The sequence below is a fragment of the Chanodichthys erythropterus genome, chromosome 6 (genome assembly GCF_024489055.1).
Source record: "Chanodichthys erythropterus isolate Z2021 chromosome 6, ASM2448905v1, whole genome shotgun sequence".
In the NCBI taxonomy this organism is placed as follows: domain Eukaryota; kingdom Metazoa; phylum Chordata; class Actinopteri; order Cypriniformes; family Xenocyprididae; genus Chanodichthys; species Chanodichthys erythropterus.
The window spans coordinates 31801302-31819496 of NC_090226.1; the positions used below are offsets into that span (position 1 = coordinate 31801302).

General features: G+C 39.9%; 1 protein-coding gene across 12 annotated transcripts in view; it reads left to right on the forward strand.

The window, feature by feature from the left end:
* Nucleotides 1–18195, forward strand: part of LOC137021752 (copine-5) — a 349050-nt gene that overhangs the window by 92257 nt on the left and 238598 nt on the right. For all 12 annotated transcript variants that reach the window (XM_067388638.1, XM_067388631.1, XM_067388636.1 and 9 more), the window contains exons 27-32: nt 3606–3742; nt 5018–5198; nt 5294–5458; nt 5632–5749; nt 8306–8476; nt 10340–10539. In XM_067388638.1, coding sequence (XP_067244739.1) covers nt 3606–3742; nt 5018–5198; nt 5294–5458; nt 5632–5749; nt 8306–8476; nt 10340–10539 — 972 coding nt within the window. The remainder of the gene's footprint in view (nt 1–3605; nt 3743–5017; nt 5199–5293; nt 5459–5631; nt 5750–8305; nt 8477–10339; nt 10540–18195) is intronic.

The window sequence follows — 18195 nt, forward strand, 5'->3', positions numbered from 1 at the left end:
AAGCACTATGCACAAGTAATATCTGCTTCCTGTTCTTGTGCATATCGACTGAATAATGGACTAGGCCAATAGGGGAAGGGGCATCAAAAGCCTCAGGATATGCGATAAAGAAAATGAACACAGTGGCCAGTGGAACACCGTGGCACATAGAGTGGATGATTGAAACAAGGGCGCCCCAAAATGCAGGATACACATTTGCAATTAGGGATAGCAGTGGTGAGGACAGAGTGCCTTTTTGGACCCTGACATTTGATACATGTTTTTAAACATGCAAACCAATGTGCCTTGCACTGACACTCCAAAATGTCATATATATCTGAGTCATAGTTAATAATATGCTACTTTTGCTTGGGGGAAATGGAAAATGGCACCTAGCTGCTTAACATTGGCATCAGTCACAACCTTTGGGGTTTGGAGATAAACATTATACCTTCACTCGCAACACAACAGAGCCGATCATGCTTCTGCAAAACATATGGGCATTGAAGATGTCTTAAAATAGATCCACCTTCTGTGCCACCCTGCAAAGTCAGCAGTGACCAACCAAGCAACTTTGAAATGCGGATTTAAGCTTCAGAACCAAAGTCCACAACTCACAGAGGACTTGGTTGCAGTTTGCTTCAGTCAAGCAGGCTTCTCTTTCAAGTGTGCATTCGACTTGGCAGTCGGTTTGACATCGACGTCACATGTATCGGCTCCCCTGCTGCTTGGCAGTGGTACACTATAGTAGGACATAATTAACACCTGCTCGATATATGGAGTCTGTTCTATTGTTTTCACTGATGTTCGTCTGCCTGGCTGATGGCCATATCCTGGGTGACCTGTGGAGCCCAAATAGGAAGACTGAGTGGGGGACTGCACGAGGGTGCTGTAAAACACAGCTGGAGTCTGATAAATCAAATGAAATATCAGCACGTTGTCAATGAACTCCACGGAGAGCAACCAAAGGTTGAGGGTCTGAAGTGTGCAGGCTTCATCCACCGGATCTCACAAAGAGGTGGCCGTGAACAATCAAGTCTGCCTAGGACCCCAAAGCAGGCGTTTAATGAGAGTGAAAGCTGAAATATTAGTGCACTTACTGTATGATATGAAGGCGCCGGCGTGATCACTTTAATTTTTTCCTGATAACGGTGGAAACAACTTAAAATGCTCTGGTTGAGGGCTACAGATAACAGTAATCTGAGCGTGTCAAAGAAATAAACCAAAACTCAGTGTATAGCCTACTTGCCTCACTGAGAAATATATCTATTAAAAAGCACGAAATGTCAAGCGATTGTCAACCAGTTCAAATCAAAACATATATTCTCAGATTATGTAATCTGTATGAAATGTGCATATACACTACTGTGGAGATGATGAGTCGGCTTCGTCTTTGCAGCCGAAAACACAGAAAACGTTATCAATAAGTTATTAAAATGTTTAGATAGTCACCTTGCTGTTCTTCCACAACACAATCATAATCATTACTTCTGCCGGTGTACTGTGACAAGCTTTATGTGTGCGCTTGAGCGCTGATTAGGCTATTATATACAGTACTCGGCGTAAAAAAAAAGTAACATTTTAAACAAAATCTCAATGAACACAAAAACTATTTCCAAAATGTTGAAAAGACTTTTTTTTAAGTTTTATATAACATCTGTTTAACTTATAACATTAAAGTAGGGTTAATAATATAACTTAGAGAAGATAATTTTCAGTTTTACTCAAATTAGGGTGATGCAAAAGTGAGTACACCCCACTGAAAGTCTCTGGAGCAAATCTAAATTTTAGACTACAAATGTCTAATTTAACAAGAATTCAACCACAGGTGAGTCTAATTATTCATGACACAGGTGTCCAGCAGACAGTTGACTATAAAAGGGTGTTAAAACCCCTTCCCATTTCATGCTGTCAGCAATGGCACCACATGGAAGAGAAATGTCACAAGACCTGAGAAAGAAAATCATTTATTTACACCAGAAAGGTCAAAGCTGCAAGAAGATCAGCAAAGCTTTACTTATCAGTCAGAATACTGTAGCAAAAGTGGTACAAAAATTTTTAAAAGAAGGAACTGCAACCATCTCACAGAGACGTCCAGGTCGTCCACGGAAGTTAACACCACGACAGGAGCATCTTCTGATGAGAAGGGTTGAAGAAAATCGGCATGTTATCTAAAGAAGTAGAAAGCCAAACTGGGGTGACTATTTCCTGTGACACAATACGGCGTACACTACAGAGGAATGGCATGTATGGGTGCCGTCCATGAAAGAAGCCTCTCCACAAAGAATCCCAGCCAAAAAAAAGCCTGTCTAGAGTTTGCCAGGGCCCATGCTGACAAAGATGAAGACTACTGGGACTCTATACTCTGGAGTGATGAGACCAAGATAAAGCTTTTAGCAACTGATGGCTTCAAAACTGTATGGCATTGCAATGGTGAGGAATACAAAGAAGAATGCATGGTGCCTACAGTGAACCATGGTGGTGTCAGTGTCCTTATGTGGGGCTGCATGAGTGCTGCTGGTGTCGGGGAGCTGCATTTCATTGACGGCTTCATGAATTCACACATGTACTGCTCTATACTGAAAGAGAAGATGCTACCATCACTCCGTGCCCTTCGTGCCCTCTGAACCCAATCGAACACCTATTGGGAATTCTGAAGAGAGAAGTTGAGCATCACTCTCCATCCAGCATCCAGTCTCTAAAAGAAGTCATTCTTGAAGAATGGAAAAAGATAGATGTTGCAAAATGTCGCCATATTGTTCATTCCATGCCTAGAAGACTTGGTGCTGCCATTGAAAATCATGGAGGTCATACAAAGTACTAGATGTAGTAGTTTTTGAAGTGGGGTGTACTCATTTTTGCCTCACCCTAATTTGAGTAAAACTGACAAATGTGTAATCTAAGTTATATTATTATCCTTACCTTCATGTTATAAGTTAAACAAATGTTATGTTAAACTTAGTCTTGTCAACATTTTGGAAATTGTTTTTGTGTTCATTGAGATATTGAAAAAGTACTAGTTGACTAGAAACATCTTTAGTCGTAGGCAGCCCTAAATACTATCATTTTTTTTTAAAGTTATGTTACATGTGGTGGTAAATAGTCTAATTTGAATATCATTCTTTGTGTTTTTCAGTTGTTTTTGCAAGCTAACAGCTCAATGCAGTTGTTTAGCATACTGTTAGCACAGCATACTAGCTTAGCCCATACCCTAAGTCTCTTACCCTACAGACAAACACACAAGTCTTTACCGCTTTAAATCAGGCATTACCAACGGCACCACTGTGGGATCCTAGGCGGACTTCGGCACTGATACTTTAGTGGCTCCACAAACCTGACAGTAACCTGTAATTATAATGAATTGGGATGTATCATACTGGGAGACCTTCCTATTTCTATCTTTTTTTTATCTTTCTGTTCTCCCTATCTCATTCAATTTGTCACTCTTTCTCACATCCACACACACAAAAAAAAGCTTTTGTCCATCCTTATGGAACAGATGGCACACATTGTATATTTGAACACAAAAAGCTTTGTTGCATCCTCCTTTCCACCCACTCGCTTTGAGACCAACCTCACAGACTTCCTCACTTCACAACAGTGAAATGCTACGTGTCTTTGTGCAGGGGTGTGATCACTCCCACAGGTGGGCTGAAGGGGGGCAGGACGGCCCCTCTACAGTGCGTGGCAATGGCCGAGGGACACACCAAACCTGTACTCTGCCTGGATGCCACTGACGAGCTGCTTTTCACTGGGTCTAAAGGTACAGTGTACACCGTTAAGGTCCATTCTCACAGTTATTTCACTCTGAGACTGTAACAGGAAAACATAAACACCCTTAAGCATAAACACATGAGCCAATTCGAAATACATTTTCTCTTTGCTTCGAGGTCAACGTTTCTGCATGCTTTATTGGGCTTAGAAGGCTAACCGTGGGTAGCTTGATCTTGTGAATCTATAGATATTACTCACAGTACTGCATTTATTAATTTATAAGCTGCCAGTGATTAATTTATAAGCTGCCAGTGTCATCATGAAACTGTAATCATAATTGAGTTGCCAAATCAAACATAAATAAATTCAAATGTTATACAATTTTGTAATATTTAATATTCCACTAATAGGGGTTATGCACAACAATCTTTTGCTTTGTTCAGGTATTTTGTATGTGCTTCATTAAATATAGAGCAAAGATGAGTATAACTGATATTAATCACATATGCAGATGGATATCTAGAAGTTTTTTATTTTTCTCTAACATTTAGATATTTAAATCAAATAAAATGCTAACAAGAAAAAGAACTAGCTAAGCCTATTACCTTAATAGTCCATAGTAATCCGCATTCGTACTGCTGTTGCTACTTTCTGCTATGCAGTGACACCTCTTTTCATGTTTGATCATGTGACGTTCAGCATAAAGCCTATGCTTAACCTTCTGACAGTGGTGATGTGTGCCTTAAGCTCAAAATGTAATTCAGTTTTTATGCATTGGCTAGATAAATTTCATCAATGTGAGTGTCATCATCAGCATAGAAAGCATGTACTGTACAAATGCAGCCCGATTTTTCTAACCTTATTTAGCATATTCTATATGCTTACTTTGCGCATGTGACTTGACTGTTTTTGCAAGTAATTGGTCCAAATGGTGTCAAAACTGGCCCAGGACGTTGTTTCACAGTCAAAAAATAAAACGTGTTGGCAAAACAACAAACTACTCGAGGCTGCAACAATTAAAGGGTTAGTTACAGGGTTAGTTCACCCAAAAATTAACATTCTGTCATTAATTACTCACCCTCGTGTCGTTCCAAACCCGTAAGACCTTCGTTCATCTTCGGGACACAAATTACAATATTTTTGATAAAATCCAGGAGCTTTCTGTCCCTCCAAAGACAGCAACACAACTACCACTTTCAAGGTCCAGAAAGGTAGTAAAGACATCGTTAAAATGAAAATGAATTGTGAATTATGCCTTTAAGGTTGCAGACGCCTGCCATTGTTCATCATAAACAATATGAATACATTTTTACCTGGTGTTCAGATCGAACCTGCAAGATGTGGAACCTGGTGACCGGACAGGAAATAGTCACCCTGAGAGGACATCCTAACAACGTAGTGTCCGTCAAATACTGCAGCAACTCCAGCCTGGTCTTCACAGTTTCCACCTCGTATATCAAAGTATGGGACATTCGTGATTCTGCCAAGTGTGTCCGAACATTCACGTGAGTATCTTTGCAACGTCTGAAATGGGCAGCATCTGAATGCACTTAGTTTTAAGTTTAGTACGAAAATGTAAACTTTGTCTGTCCATCATCAGGTCATCGGGTCAGGTGGTCTCAGGTGATGCCTGTGCTGGTACAACCACCCGCACCATCACTACAGCCCAGGGCGAGTATCAGATCAACCAGATTGCCCTCAATCCCTCCGGATCGGTGCTCTATGCGGCTGCAGGCAACACTGTCCGCACATGGGACCTCAACAGGTGCATAGTTCATTCCTTAGCCAAGTACAGGCAGAACTAGTATTAGCATTTATTCACAAATTAAAAACCCACCAGGCAAGAAGGCTGTAAAGATTTCATCACCATGTGCATATTCTGTTCTTTTATTATAAATGTTGTGGTACAGTAGGCTGATTTTAAGATTTTGTGTGCAGAATGCAGGCCACTGGGAAGTTGACGGGACACATTGGGTCAGTCATGTGTCTTACAGTGGGTTATTCTGGAGGAGGCAAGGATCAGGTGATCACTGGATCCAAAGACCATTACGTGAAGGTCAGTTTAACCATTTTAGTTTATTTCCCTTTTATTTATGTGTCTGTTTTTCATATTGTCTTCTTGTTGGTCGTGACATCAATTTTGTGTTGCGCAAAGTTTGCTGCTTCAGTATTTGTAGGTTATTTTTTTCACATGTTTCTATGGTATATTGGAAAACGAAAAGTCTTTTATTGCCAAAATGTTCAATATATGCAAATAGTCAATATTTACAGTGTTGAACCTTCTTCTTCATAATTCGCTTCTGGGCCAATTCCTGAATGATGGTGATCCATTCTTGCTTACTGGTGCTTGGAGTTGATCACAATTTGTGGGCTTCGGCTTGTCCACTCGCCTTTTGAGGACTAACATGGGATTAAGATCCGCAGAGTTGCCTGGTCACGGATACAAAATTTCAGTGTAATGATCTCCGAGACACTTCATTATCACTCTTGCTTTGTGCTCCATTATGCTGGAAAATGCACGGATAATTACCAAATTGCTCCTGGATTGTTGGGGGAAGTTGCTCTTGCAGGACGTTTTGATACCATTCTTTATTCCTGGCAGTGTTCCCAAACAGTCAGAAGGGGGCTTCATCAGAGAAAATAACTTTGCACCAGTCTTCTGCTGTCCAATCCTTGTACTTCCTGCAGAATTTCTGTTCTGTCTGTTCTTGATGTTCTCTTGGAGAGAAGTGTCTTCTTTGTTGCCCTTCTTGACACCAGGCCGTTGTCCAAAAGTCTTGGCCTCACTGTGCCTGTAGATGCACTTACACCCACCTGATGCCAATATTGAGCAGTTCTGCACTGGTGGTGACATGATTCTGTAGCAGACAAAATAACGTCTTGGGTTGCCCCTGACAAAAGATTTTTGTAGTCGACTAGTAGTCGTTCATTTAAGCGATTAGTCGACTAATCACATGTTTATATTAATTTACTTTCTTAAATATATACTAAGGGGGGTGGGGGGGGGGGGGTACTATACCATATTCAGGGTTTAATGTATATAGATGTAATATAGCCTATTCCGCGCTCAAGTGCAAGCATAAAACTTGCTGCAAAGCACCGGCAAAAGAAACGATTATTAATGTTTCAGAAAAAAAATAGCAAGGATGCATTTTAATTATTTATTAATAAAGAGTGTTTTCTGAGTCACTGTCGGCTGCAAAGATGAAGTTGACAATGCTGACTCAAAAAAATGCAAGTCGTCGCGCCGGCACCTCCATGTCTTGCAGTAAGCGCACTATACTTCAGCTTCCACACTCCGCACAAACACTTGGATATGTGCCTTAATAATAGCGCCCATTTATCTAGGTTAAAGTTAGAGCGAGCAGCCATGTAAAGTTGCTACTAATTGCGCTATACATGTTTGAAATAATAAGCCATATTTGAGGTCGACGGATGATAGGCGAATGTTTGGATTTCCTGCCCAACTTACTGTAATTGCCACAAGGACCCGCCATTAACAATCTGTCCCTCACAGAGTGCGTGAATAAAAAATTTGTAGACTTTTGTAGCCTTTTTTAGTTGATTAATGATTAGTTGACTAGAGGTTGACTTTGCTCTACAGTGTAAACTGCACACTAGAGACCTGCACTCCCGCGGGACTCCTGCGGGACCCAACGCAACGGAGTGCGGTGCTGGACAAGATTACTACTCGTGTGCGGGTTGTGGGAGAATCAAATGATTTGCGGGACTCCCGCAACATAGAAATATCTAAACATAAAATATATAAAAACTAATAAATTATTATTCACATATTGCAAAAAAAAAAGCAACCAGAACAACTAATATAAAATAAAAACGATTCACAGTCACAAGCATATGCGAGATTCTATTTTTAACTTGTGTTTGCAGTGTTGAGCAATGTAGCCAATCACAATTATATCTGTTGATGAGACGCAATGGACACGCAACACAATCAGGTGTTTGTTAGAATCCTCTCACCACACAAAACGCCAGAGTTTTTATGCAGTGCTGAAATCTGCGCGCTCACAAATCCTATTATTATCACACACATTATTAACACACTAAGTGTAAACATTATGAATGATTAATTTTGATGCTTTAATAACAAATATTTTATCAGGAGCGTTTATGGTGGGATGTTGTGGCGACATAACTTAATATTTCATCTATAAAAATCTATATAAGCTACTTTTAATGCGGGATTTTGCAGGCAGGAGTGGGACAAAACATGAATGTTGCGGGTGGAAACGGGACAATATAACATTTTTTTTTGCATTTTTTTATCTCTACTGCACACACTCACATCCCAAATGTTCTAGTTCCAGTTACTATGTTATTAGAAACATACAGTTTTATTTTTTTTTTTAAATAAACATAATAAACAGGTTTAAAATTAGCATTTTCTCTATGGGTGTGTGTAATCGACAATTGTGGAGCAAATTTGAACTTATCAAGTTATGTTTACCACAGACCTTATTTCACTCATAAATTGAAAAAGACGTAGGGAAATCTTGAAGAAAGTTGAGTTCTGGAACTTTCATTATGTTTTATAGCACAATGTCCAAAAGATGAAGGAAAATTTTCTCAATTCATGACCCCTTTAATTCAGATATTTGACATTGCGGAGGGAGCCCAGGGCAACATTGGACCGGCTCATAACTTCGAGCCCCCTCATTACGATGGGATTGAATGTCTTGCTGTGCACGGTGACATACTGTTCAGCGGTTCCCGTGACAACGGCATTAAGAAATGGGATCTGGGACAGCAAGAGCTGATTCAGGTAAATATTAATAGATTACTATTACATGTATGCGCAAATGTGTGATGTCATAATGTCACATGACATGAACCCCACTCATAATATACACCCTGTTTATAATGTATTAACTATTTATGGTTGAACATATTAATTCATGTGCTGTGTACAATCATCATACTGTAGCCCACAGTCAAAGGAAAGAGTCGCTGGAGAATGTTTTTCCTTCTTTAGCCATAATTACCAAAAGAAACTAAGATGAAATGTAGATTTAGTCTCAAAAAATTTCAGTAAGATTTGAGTTAAATATTAATTTAAGGAAAAAATGGCAAAGAACTGTGTGACTATTAAGCTGTAAGCGCTTTAAAGTGTATTAAAGTTAAGATGGGCTTTCATGACTGACAGCGACAAAATTACAATATCCAGTACCGAAAAATAATATATACACAGACAAATGATGTTTCAGAAGGTAATAATCCAGCGTTTACCTATTGTTCCTGTGTCAATAGATGTAGAATAGCTTCATTTATCACTGGAGGTTGACGTCATCGCGCGCTGACAGCTGAGGAAGCTCTTTTAATAATAAGTTTGATTTTAATGGTTTCTCCAGCTGATTATATTAGACAAGAACACATTCCAAAGTTTCCCATCATCCAGAGCTAAAAGGTCAAAAATAATGGAAGATTATTATAAGACGACATGAAAATGGGTTCGACAAAACGAGGCTCCTACCCGTCAAGATTATATGAATTATGTATTTCACAGGTAAATTTCACTGTGTGTGTTGCATGTTGATAATTTCATCACATTTCGAGAACAAATATCCCCAGGAAAAACAATGTGTTATGATGACTGAAGCTCTTTAAATTGTATTTAACTGTAAACATTTTTTGGGCAAGTAGATGAAAGACTTCTTTATATAAAGCGTTATCTTCATATCAGTCTTTACTTTCTTTTCATTATGCAAATGTATGCAGCGCTCCCTCACTCTTATATTAAATGCACACATACATCTGGGCTGAATCAGTCCACAGCTGTTACTGCACATCCATATCTTTTTTTTTTTATTGACTGACAGAATACGAAGATGCTTAAATCCCAGTGCGGTTAACAATGTGTATGTGTAAGCAGTGAGTTTATCTAAACACACACACTACTTACTCGCCTGTGTTCTCTGATTGAACAACTGGGTAAATTTACCAAGATAAAGTGCTTTGGTTGCTCTCTTTTATGAGAATTTCTGTCCATTTCCCCAAAGGCCTGTCGGTGGATTCAGCTGGAATTTGGTGGTTAAAAAAAGCGAAATGCATCATAGCTTTATATAGAGCTTCGTAATTCTTCCAACTCTTTTATAGCATCTGTATAATCCTTCTATAGTATCTGAATTTCAATTTATATTTCTATCTATTTTTATTACTCTGAGGCTTGTTTAAATTTCAATTTGGGTAGTTTATTGAACTCATTTGTAGTCTTATTATTAGTGGTGCTTGCTATCACTTTTACTTTTGCTGAGGTTTAACCCTGAACTGACCATTTTACAAGGGTTTTCTACAGGTTTTCTTTTTCACATTTTCCATTGTTGCAGCTCCTCTCTTCCCAGTCTGTCAGTAACGCTCTGCTTAGTTCCTGCCCCTCCTTCTGAAAAGCACAATGTGCTCCGATTGGTCAGATGGATCAGTGTGTTGTGTTTGGGAACCCTTACCATAACTGTGAGTTTCAACACACTACTAACTAACTCAACCAGGCCCCCCAAGACTACAATGGAGGCGTTTCAGGGAGTTCAGAAACTGTGACACTGATATAGAGAATAACTCCTGCTGGAGGGACTTTGTGCTTTTATAGTGGAGAGGAGATCTAAAAAATCAAATGTTACTTATTTCTCCACAGCAAATCCCAAATGCACACAAGGATTGGGTGTGTGCTCTGGCGTTTGTACCCGGGCGGCCCATGCTCCTCAGCGCCTGCAGGGCAGGCATGCTCAAGGTGTGGAACGTAGACAACTTCACACCCATCGGAGAGATTAAAGGCCATGACAGCCCCATCAATGCCATCTGCACCAATTCCAAACAGATCTTTACTGCCTCCAGGTACGTATGTCATGCAGGAAGAAGTTAAATTACTTGTATATTTTGAATAATATTACTATACTATAATATTTTGAATAATATATAGTTTTTTAAATGAAATTTAAGATTTTTTTAAATATGAAACTGACCGCCAGTAGGGGGCAGAATGTCACTGTCTTAATGAGGGAGTCACTGATTCATTTATTCAATCGATCCGTTAAAAAAAGCTGATTCATTTAGGAGCGAAGCAAGTGGATCATGAATGGATAAGGAATGTACAGAGCCCCACACATGACATGCAGGAAAAAAACAGTAGACTAAATCGTGTTGATGATTTACTAATTCTTCCCCTGTATTTATAAATCATGCTCATGATTTACTAATTTGTTCCCTTGATTTATAAATCGTGTGCATGGTTTAGCAAATCAAGGGAACGAAACAGTAAATTGCGCACTATTTAGCAAATTGATGGAACGAAATAGTAAATTGTGCGCACGATTTAGTAAACCAAGGGAACAAAATAGTAAATCATGCGGCCAATTTAGCAAATCAAGGGAACAAAATAGTAAATTGTGTGCACGATTTAGTAAACCAAGGGAACAAAATAGTAAATTGTGCGCACGATTTAGTAAACCAAGGGAACAAAATAGTAAATCGTGCGGCCAATTTAGCAAATCAAGGGAACAAAATAGTAAATTGTGCGCACGATTTAGTAAACCAAGGGAACAAAATAGTAAATCATGCGGCCAATTTAGCAAATCAAGGGAACAAAATAGTAAATCATGTACCCAATTTAGCAAATCAAGGGAACAAAATAGTAAAATGTGCACACGATTTAGTAAACCAAGGGAACAAAATAGTAAATCGTGCGGCCGATTTAGCAAATCAAGGGAACAAAATAGTAAATCATCCGCACGATTTGGCAATCAAGGGAATGAAATAGTAAATTGTGCGCATGATTTAGCAAATCAAGGGAACGAAATAGAAAATTGTGCGCCCAATTTAGCAAATCAAGGGAACGAAATAGTAAATTTTGCGCACGATTTAGTAAACCAAGGGAACAAAATAGTAAATTGTGCGTTCGATTTAGTAAACCAAGGGAACAAAATGGTAAATAGTGCGGCAAATTTAGCAAATCAAGGGAACGAAATAGTAAATTGTGCACACGATTTAGTAAACCAAGGGAACAAAATGGTAAATAGTGCAGCCAATTTAGCAAATCAAGGGAACTAAATAGTAAATTGTGCACACGATTTTGTAAACCAAGGGAACAAAATAGTAAATCGTGCGGCCGATTTAGCAAATCAAGGGAAGAAAATAGTAAATCATCCGCACGATTTGGCAATCAAGGGAATGAAATAGTAAATTGTGCGCACGATTTAGCAAATCAAGGGAACGAAATAGAAAATTGTGCGCCCAATTTAGTGTTACGGTGGTATCCCCAGAGAAGACGAGGAAGACAGGAGTAGGAACAATAACGTAGTTTAATTACATAAAGTAGTCAGGATACACATAGAAACACGTAACATACAACAATACCAGACACTGGACTGAAGACAGGGAGGAACTTAAGTACACACACTAACAAGAAACAGCTGGGGATGAAATCAGTGTCCATGGTGAATAATGAGTGGCGGGAGCAAAACACAAAGGAACACGTGACAGTCAAACAACCTGGACGAGACGGTGGACGTAACAGTAGCTCCCCCCTCCGGCAAGGCGCGTCCTCGCGCCGTGGAGGAACATCACAGGGGTGGCCGGAGGGGGCTCTGGAGGTGGGCGGAGTGAAGGTGATGGAGTGATGGAGGGAAGACGACGATCCCCTGGTGGCGTGGGTGGATGACCGCTGGCACAGACCCAGAGCTCCCCAGATCCGACAGTCCACGGCCGGGTAGAAGGAGGGTGGAGTCCAGGTGCTGAAGGGCGGACTGAAGGCATCTGGGGGATGACCGACGGAGACTCGGCAGGTGGATTCTGGTGCGCAGACGGAGAGCTGGCGAACTCCCACGACGTCGCTGGCCTAGGAGACTGCGGCGATGTACAGGCGACGTTCAGCGGAGGTGTAGCTGGAGATCCCGAGGGCTGCGGTGACGTCGGCTCGACCGAGGACAGAGGCGACTCCGAGGGGAAGGAGGAGCCCTCTGTAGCCGAAGGGGTGGAGGGACGGAGAGTACTCGACGTCTCGAAAGTCCGTGGCGGAAGAGGAGGGACGACTGACCAAGGGGGAGCCGGCCGGACGAGGGAGGCCGGAGGAGCTGTCAGTCGGAGGGTCTCCGGCGGAACTGTAGCTGGGAGGAGCCTGGACTTAGCCGGCAGGTCGACGGGCCGAGATGGAGCGTTGAGGACGGCAGCTGGAGGCGAAGCCACCGGAACCTCTGGCTTACACGCTGCTGGTGGGAGTGTGACCTGCGGCTCGACGTCACAGGGGTTCCCCGGAGATGGCGCAGGGCAGACGATATCCAGCAGCGATGGTGTAGGAGGACTGGCTGAGCGAGGTGTTGACAGCGTCGATAGTGAATCTGTAAATAAAACACAGTCCATAGTAATGTCTCTTTTAGATGACGAAGGTAAACATGACGGGTGGGTTTGGGTGGGCGTAGACTCATCGCTGAAGTCAATCAGCCAGTCCTCCCTCTCCGTAGTCGAATCTCCCTCGTCCGTAGATGTCGTGGGCTCACACCCCTGGTCAGACGTCTGGTGGAGTTCCACTTCCTGGGCGCTGGTCACCTCTGTCCTCGGGGTCTCGGGATCTGGTTGACCTGTAGCTGCCGGTGGTAACTCTCCGTCTGCGGGGGGCTCGCACGAGTACTCCGCGGTCCGTGGGGAAAGTACGGGCTCTGGGTCTGGCTGTGCTCTGGATCGGGGACGAACGCTCTCCAGACACCTGATGATGGATTCCATCCAGCTGAGTCCAGAGGTGTCTGGGAGGTCCACGGGACGATGGTAGTTGGCCCCGATCCAGAACAATGACTTCAGGGTTTCGTCGTCGTAGGGGCAGGAGAGTGCAACACTGATGAATTCCTTGGTGAATAAACAAAAATCGTGTTTTTTCTGTGCCACTAGCGTGAATCTGCTGCAGAAATCCATCTTTCGTGTTTTTTGGGTCCGGTATTCTGTTACGGTGGTATCCCCAGAGAAGACAAGGAAGACAGGAGTAGGAACAATAACGTAGTTTAATTACATAAAGTAGTCAGGATACACATAGAAACACGTAACATACAACAATACCGGACACTGGACTGAAGACAGGGAGGAACTTAAGTACACACACTAACAAGAAACAGCTGGGGATGAAATCAGTGTCCATGGTGAATAATGAGTGGCGGGAGCAAAACACAACGGAACACGTGACAGTCAAACAACCTGGACGAGACGGTGGACGTAACATTTAGCAAATCAAGGGAACGAAATAGTAAATTTTGCGCACGATTTAGTAAACCAAGGGAACAAAATAGTAAATTGTGCGTTCGATTTAGTAAACCAAGGGAACAAAATGGTAAATAGTGCGGCAAATTTAGCAAATCAAGGGAACGAAATAGTAAATTGTGCACACGATTTAGTAAACCAAGGGAACAAAATGGTAAATAGTGCGGCAAATTTAGCAAATCAAGGGAACGAAATAGTAAATTGTGCACACGATTTAGTAAACCAAGGGAACAAAATGGTAAATAGTGCGGCCAATTTAGCAAATCAAGGGAACGAAATAGTAAATTGTGCGTTCGATTTAGTAAACCAAGGGAACGAAATAGTACATTTTGCGCACGATTTAGTAAACCAAGGGAACAAAATAGTAAATTGTGCACACGATTTAGTAAACCAAGGGAACAAAATAGTAAATTGTGCGCACGATTTTGCAAATCAATTGAATGAAATAGTAAATTGTGCACACGATTTAGTAAATCAAAGGAACAAAATAGTAAATCGTGCGCACGATTTTGCAAATCGAGGAAACGAAATAATAAATGGTGCGCACGATTTACTTTTTTTTTTTTTTCCCTACATGTCATGTGCGGGGCTCTGTAGGAAAGAAACACTGCTGTGTGTTACTTGGAGATGCACAACAGTTCTGCTGTGGCTCTGTTTGGAACTACTGTATATGGACAAGCATTGGGACACACTCTTAATTACTGAATTCTGGTGTTTCATTCAGACCCATTGCCACAGGTGTACAAAATCAAGCACCGAGCCATGCAGTCTGTAGACGCAAATTCAGAGGCAATACATGCATTCATCGTCTCAATCGTGTATTTATTGTCTTGAAAAGTGTTTATCTGGATGTAAAAGTCATGGTTAGGGAGCTCTAGAAGACATGCAGTTAGTTCCTGTTTTCTTTTCTTCTATAGATGAATTTTAGATGAGTTTTTGTTTCTTTAGCGCCCTACGGCTGCAGTATGAATTGGAAACTCCATTCATGGAATAGCCTCTTCTTCTTTTAGATGAATTTGTGCACTATAAATGCACAGAGCGCCCTCCGACTTCAAGGATGAATTGAAAACAACAGCGCTCATAGTAATGACAATGAATATACACAGGGGCGTCACTAGGCCCTTTTTAGGGGGGCTTCAGCCCCCCTAAACTTCTGCCCAGCCCCCCTAAAAAAATATTTGATTAATAAATATTTGATCGCTTCAGTCCCCTTTAAAAAAAACTCATTTGAAACGGCGGCAAGCTGCGTCAAGTTTCGGCTCCTCCCCTTATCTGAGTCTGCTTGGATTTAGCGCATTTTTCAATCTGCAGGGGCGCCGAGCAGAGCGAACATCAGAGAGCACAAGGTGTGTGTCGTGTGTGCGTGCATTTATTGATAGATTGCTAATGCTATGATATTACATCTGCATCGGTGCAGTTCTTTGTCATAAATGCATTGCAGTTTACATAATGTAATGTTACTGGAGCATTGGGAGCACACGGGACGGCTCGGTTTCTCATCCAATACAAATACGTTTCGCTGCGTTCACCTTCAGCCCTTGTGTGATAGTTGTTTTTTATTCCTACAAAAATGAAGTGATTAACACCCATGAAAACATACTTTAGACAGTGGTGGACAGTAACTAAGTATTTTTACTTCGTTACAGTACTTAAGTACATTTTTCAAGTATCTGTACTTTACTTCAGTATTTTTTATTTTTAGCAACTTTTACTTTTACTTCACTACATTCCAAAGCATAAGATCGTACTTTTTACTCCACTACATTTCATAAAACATGTCGTTACTCATTATTTTAAATGGAAGAAATTATGACATGCTCAGAGACGTTTCGTGCACGAACTGATTCTTTTCAATCATCCTGTTAAATCGGTTCACAAATCACATCAACAATTCATTCGCGAATTGGACTGATCGTATTGCAGCTGTTATCGAGTCAACAAGTTACTGATTCAATGATCCGTTCAAAGGACGCTCCAGTAAATGAATTTACAAATCTGAAAATTAGCCAAGAACTGGGGGATCCTCTGAGTGCGTACATATCTGATGGTGAAAAGTAAGTCAGCCTACTAATGTTGAATTTTAGGATTAATTATTGTAACTGAAAATCATATTTAGGTCACAACTTTCAGTTGTTTTTGAACTAAATCTGCTGTAAAGGGCGATCTGTTTAAGCCCACTGACAAGTCCACATCAATGTGTCTACAGATCGCGATTTCGATTCAAACAGATCAAATCACATTTTAAAACTAACTTGGTGCTTCAAATAACGGTTGTGTCAATTACATCGTTATGGCACTAGGAGGCGACAAGTGACTGTTAAAATGTATTTGACAATGAATGATTCATTCAAAAGATTTGTTTGTTTAATCCACTAATGATAAAAGTGAAGTAGTTATGAGTGAGTCATTGAATCATTCATTCAAACCCATTTTTTAAATAATTAAATTAATTTGTCTGCAGCAATTAATATTTTGTCCTCTAGTAAATAATTATAGGCTATTTTGTTTAATTGTCTATTCAGAATCGTGGGAGAAGCATGATTTCTATTTGAAACAAACAAACAACAACAACAACAAAAAAGAAACAAAAAGAAACCTTTATTCTCATTTTATCCAGAATCGTGCAACTCTAACACAAATAAAAATAACACATGCACATTCATCTTCCCCCTTGCTGCAATTTTTTAAAATGTTATGTATTTAGCCATATGTATCTTTGACAATTCATAATCATTCATAATTATTTTGAGCAATAGGATTATATAAAATATATAATATAATATTAAATTAAATTATATAAGTGGCCTATATAAAATTACAAAATAAACATTCATCAATTACTTTTTTACTTAAGTACATTAAAAATCAAGTACTTTTGTACTTTCACTCAAGTTAAATTGAAAACGAGTACTAAATACTTTCACTTGAGTAATATTTTATTATACGTATCTGTACTTTTACTCAAGTACTTGATTTGTGTACTTCGTCCACCACTGACTTTAGATTCAGAAAACGATCATGATTTATTTTAATTTACTTTTTACAATTACAGACATATTATAATGCATTTTGACATTACATTATGCAGCCATGCACAGAAATGACACACATCATTGTCTGAAAGCACTAGATGGCCCAGAGAGAGAATGTGGAGTTATTTTGTTTTGTATTATTAAATATAGTTTTGTATTAAGTAATAATGAATCAGGAGGAGTGTAAAGGGATTTTTGATTTTCTTGATTTATACTATTTATACTAGATTTGTACTTGATTTATAGAAGTGGCAAATTGATAATTCATGTTGTTATTTTTAATAAATAGAAATAAATATAGAACAGATTAATCATATTGCCAATAGACAATTACATTAATACATGGTTTGTCTATATTCTTAATGATTATTAGCTGGTTAGTTAAAATACTTAAAATGAAATCAATTTTCATGGGGTGACTTTATGAATATCCAACCGTATTGTTGATTATAAAGGCTAAAAGGCTAAAAAACTAAAATAATTTATATTTCATTGTAGATGGATATACGACATTTTTTCTTGTCGTGCGGGAGTACGTCTGCAAATGAGCAACAGTCAGTCAAATAATATTTTTTTAATCATACCCTTATTGGGGGCTGAGCCCCCCTAAAATCAAAATCCTAGAATCGCCCCTGAATATACACCTTTGCAATAAGTCAGTTTGTGAAATTTCATCCCTGCTAGATATTCCTCGGTCAACTATAAGTTGTATTATTGGCGTTTAGGAACAGCAGCTGCGTATGAAATCACATACTGTATAGTAGGTACTACATTTGGTTTGAAACTTACTGTGACCGTTAAAAAAATATGTTCTGTATATATTATGAATGTGGGTAGCATGAATGAAATTTGGACGTATTTCATCCACCATGTTGTCATTTAACCTAAGGCGTCAGTTGCGTCGCATTGCCTCCATTCATAAATCCTCTCCCATGGCCTTATGGGATAGTAAAGTGTCCATCGAATGTGCACTTCAGAATCTCACTGGAAGTAGTAGGTCATTCGGGGATTTTTCGCCTACTCTTTTATGAATACAGTGAACATGGACGTGCTGCTTGCCTCACATACTGTTTTTCGCCTGAGGTATGGAAGTAGGCATGTTTGGACACAGAGTCAGTCTATATGTTATGTTTCTATATCATATAGAAATATAAGACAGAAACTCATACAGGGGCAGTTTTGCTCCATATATTGAATTTGGGGTCATTGTAACTGCATT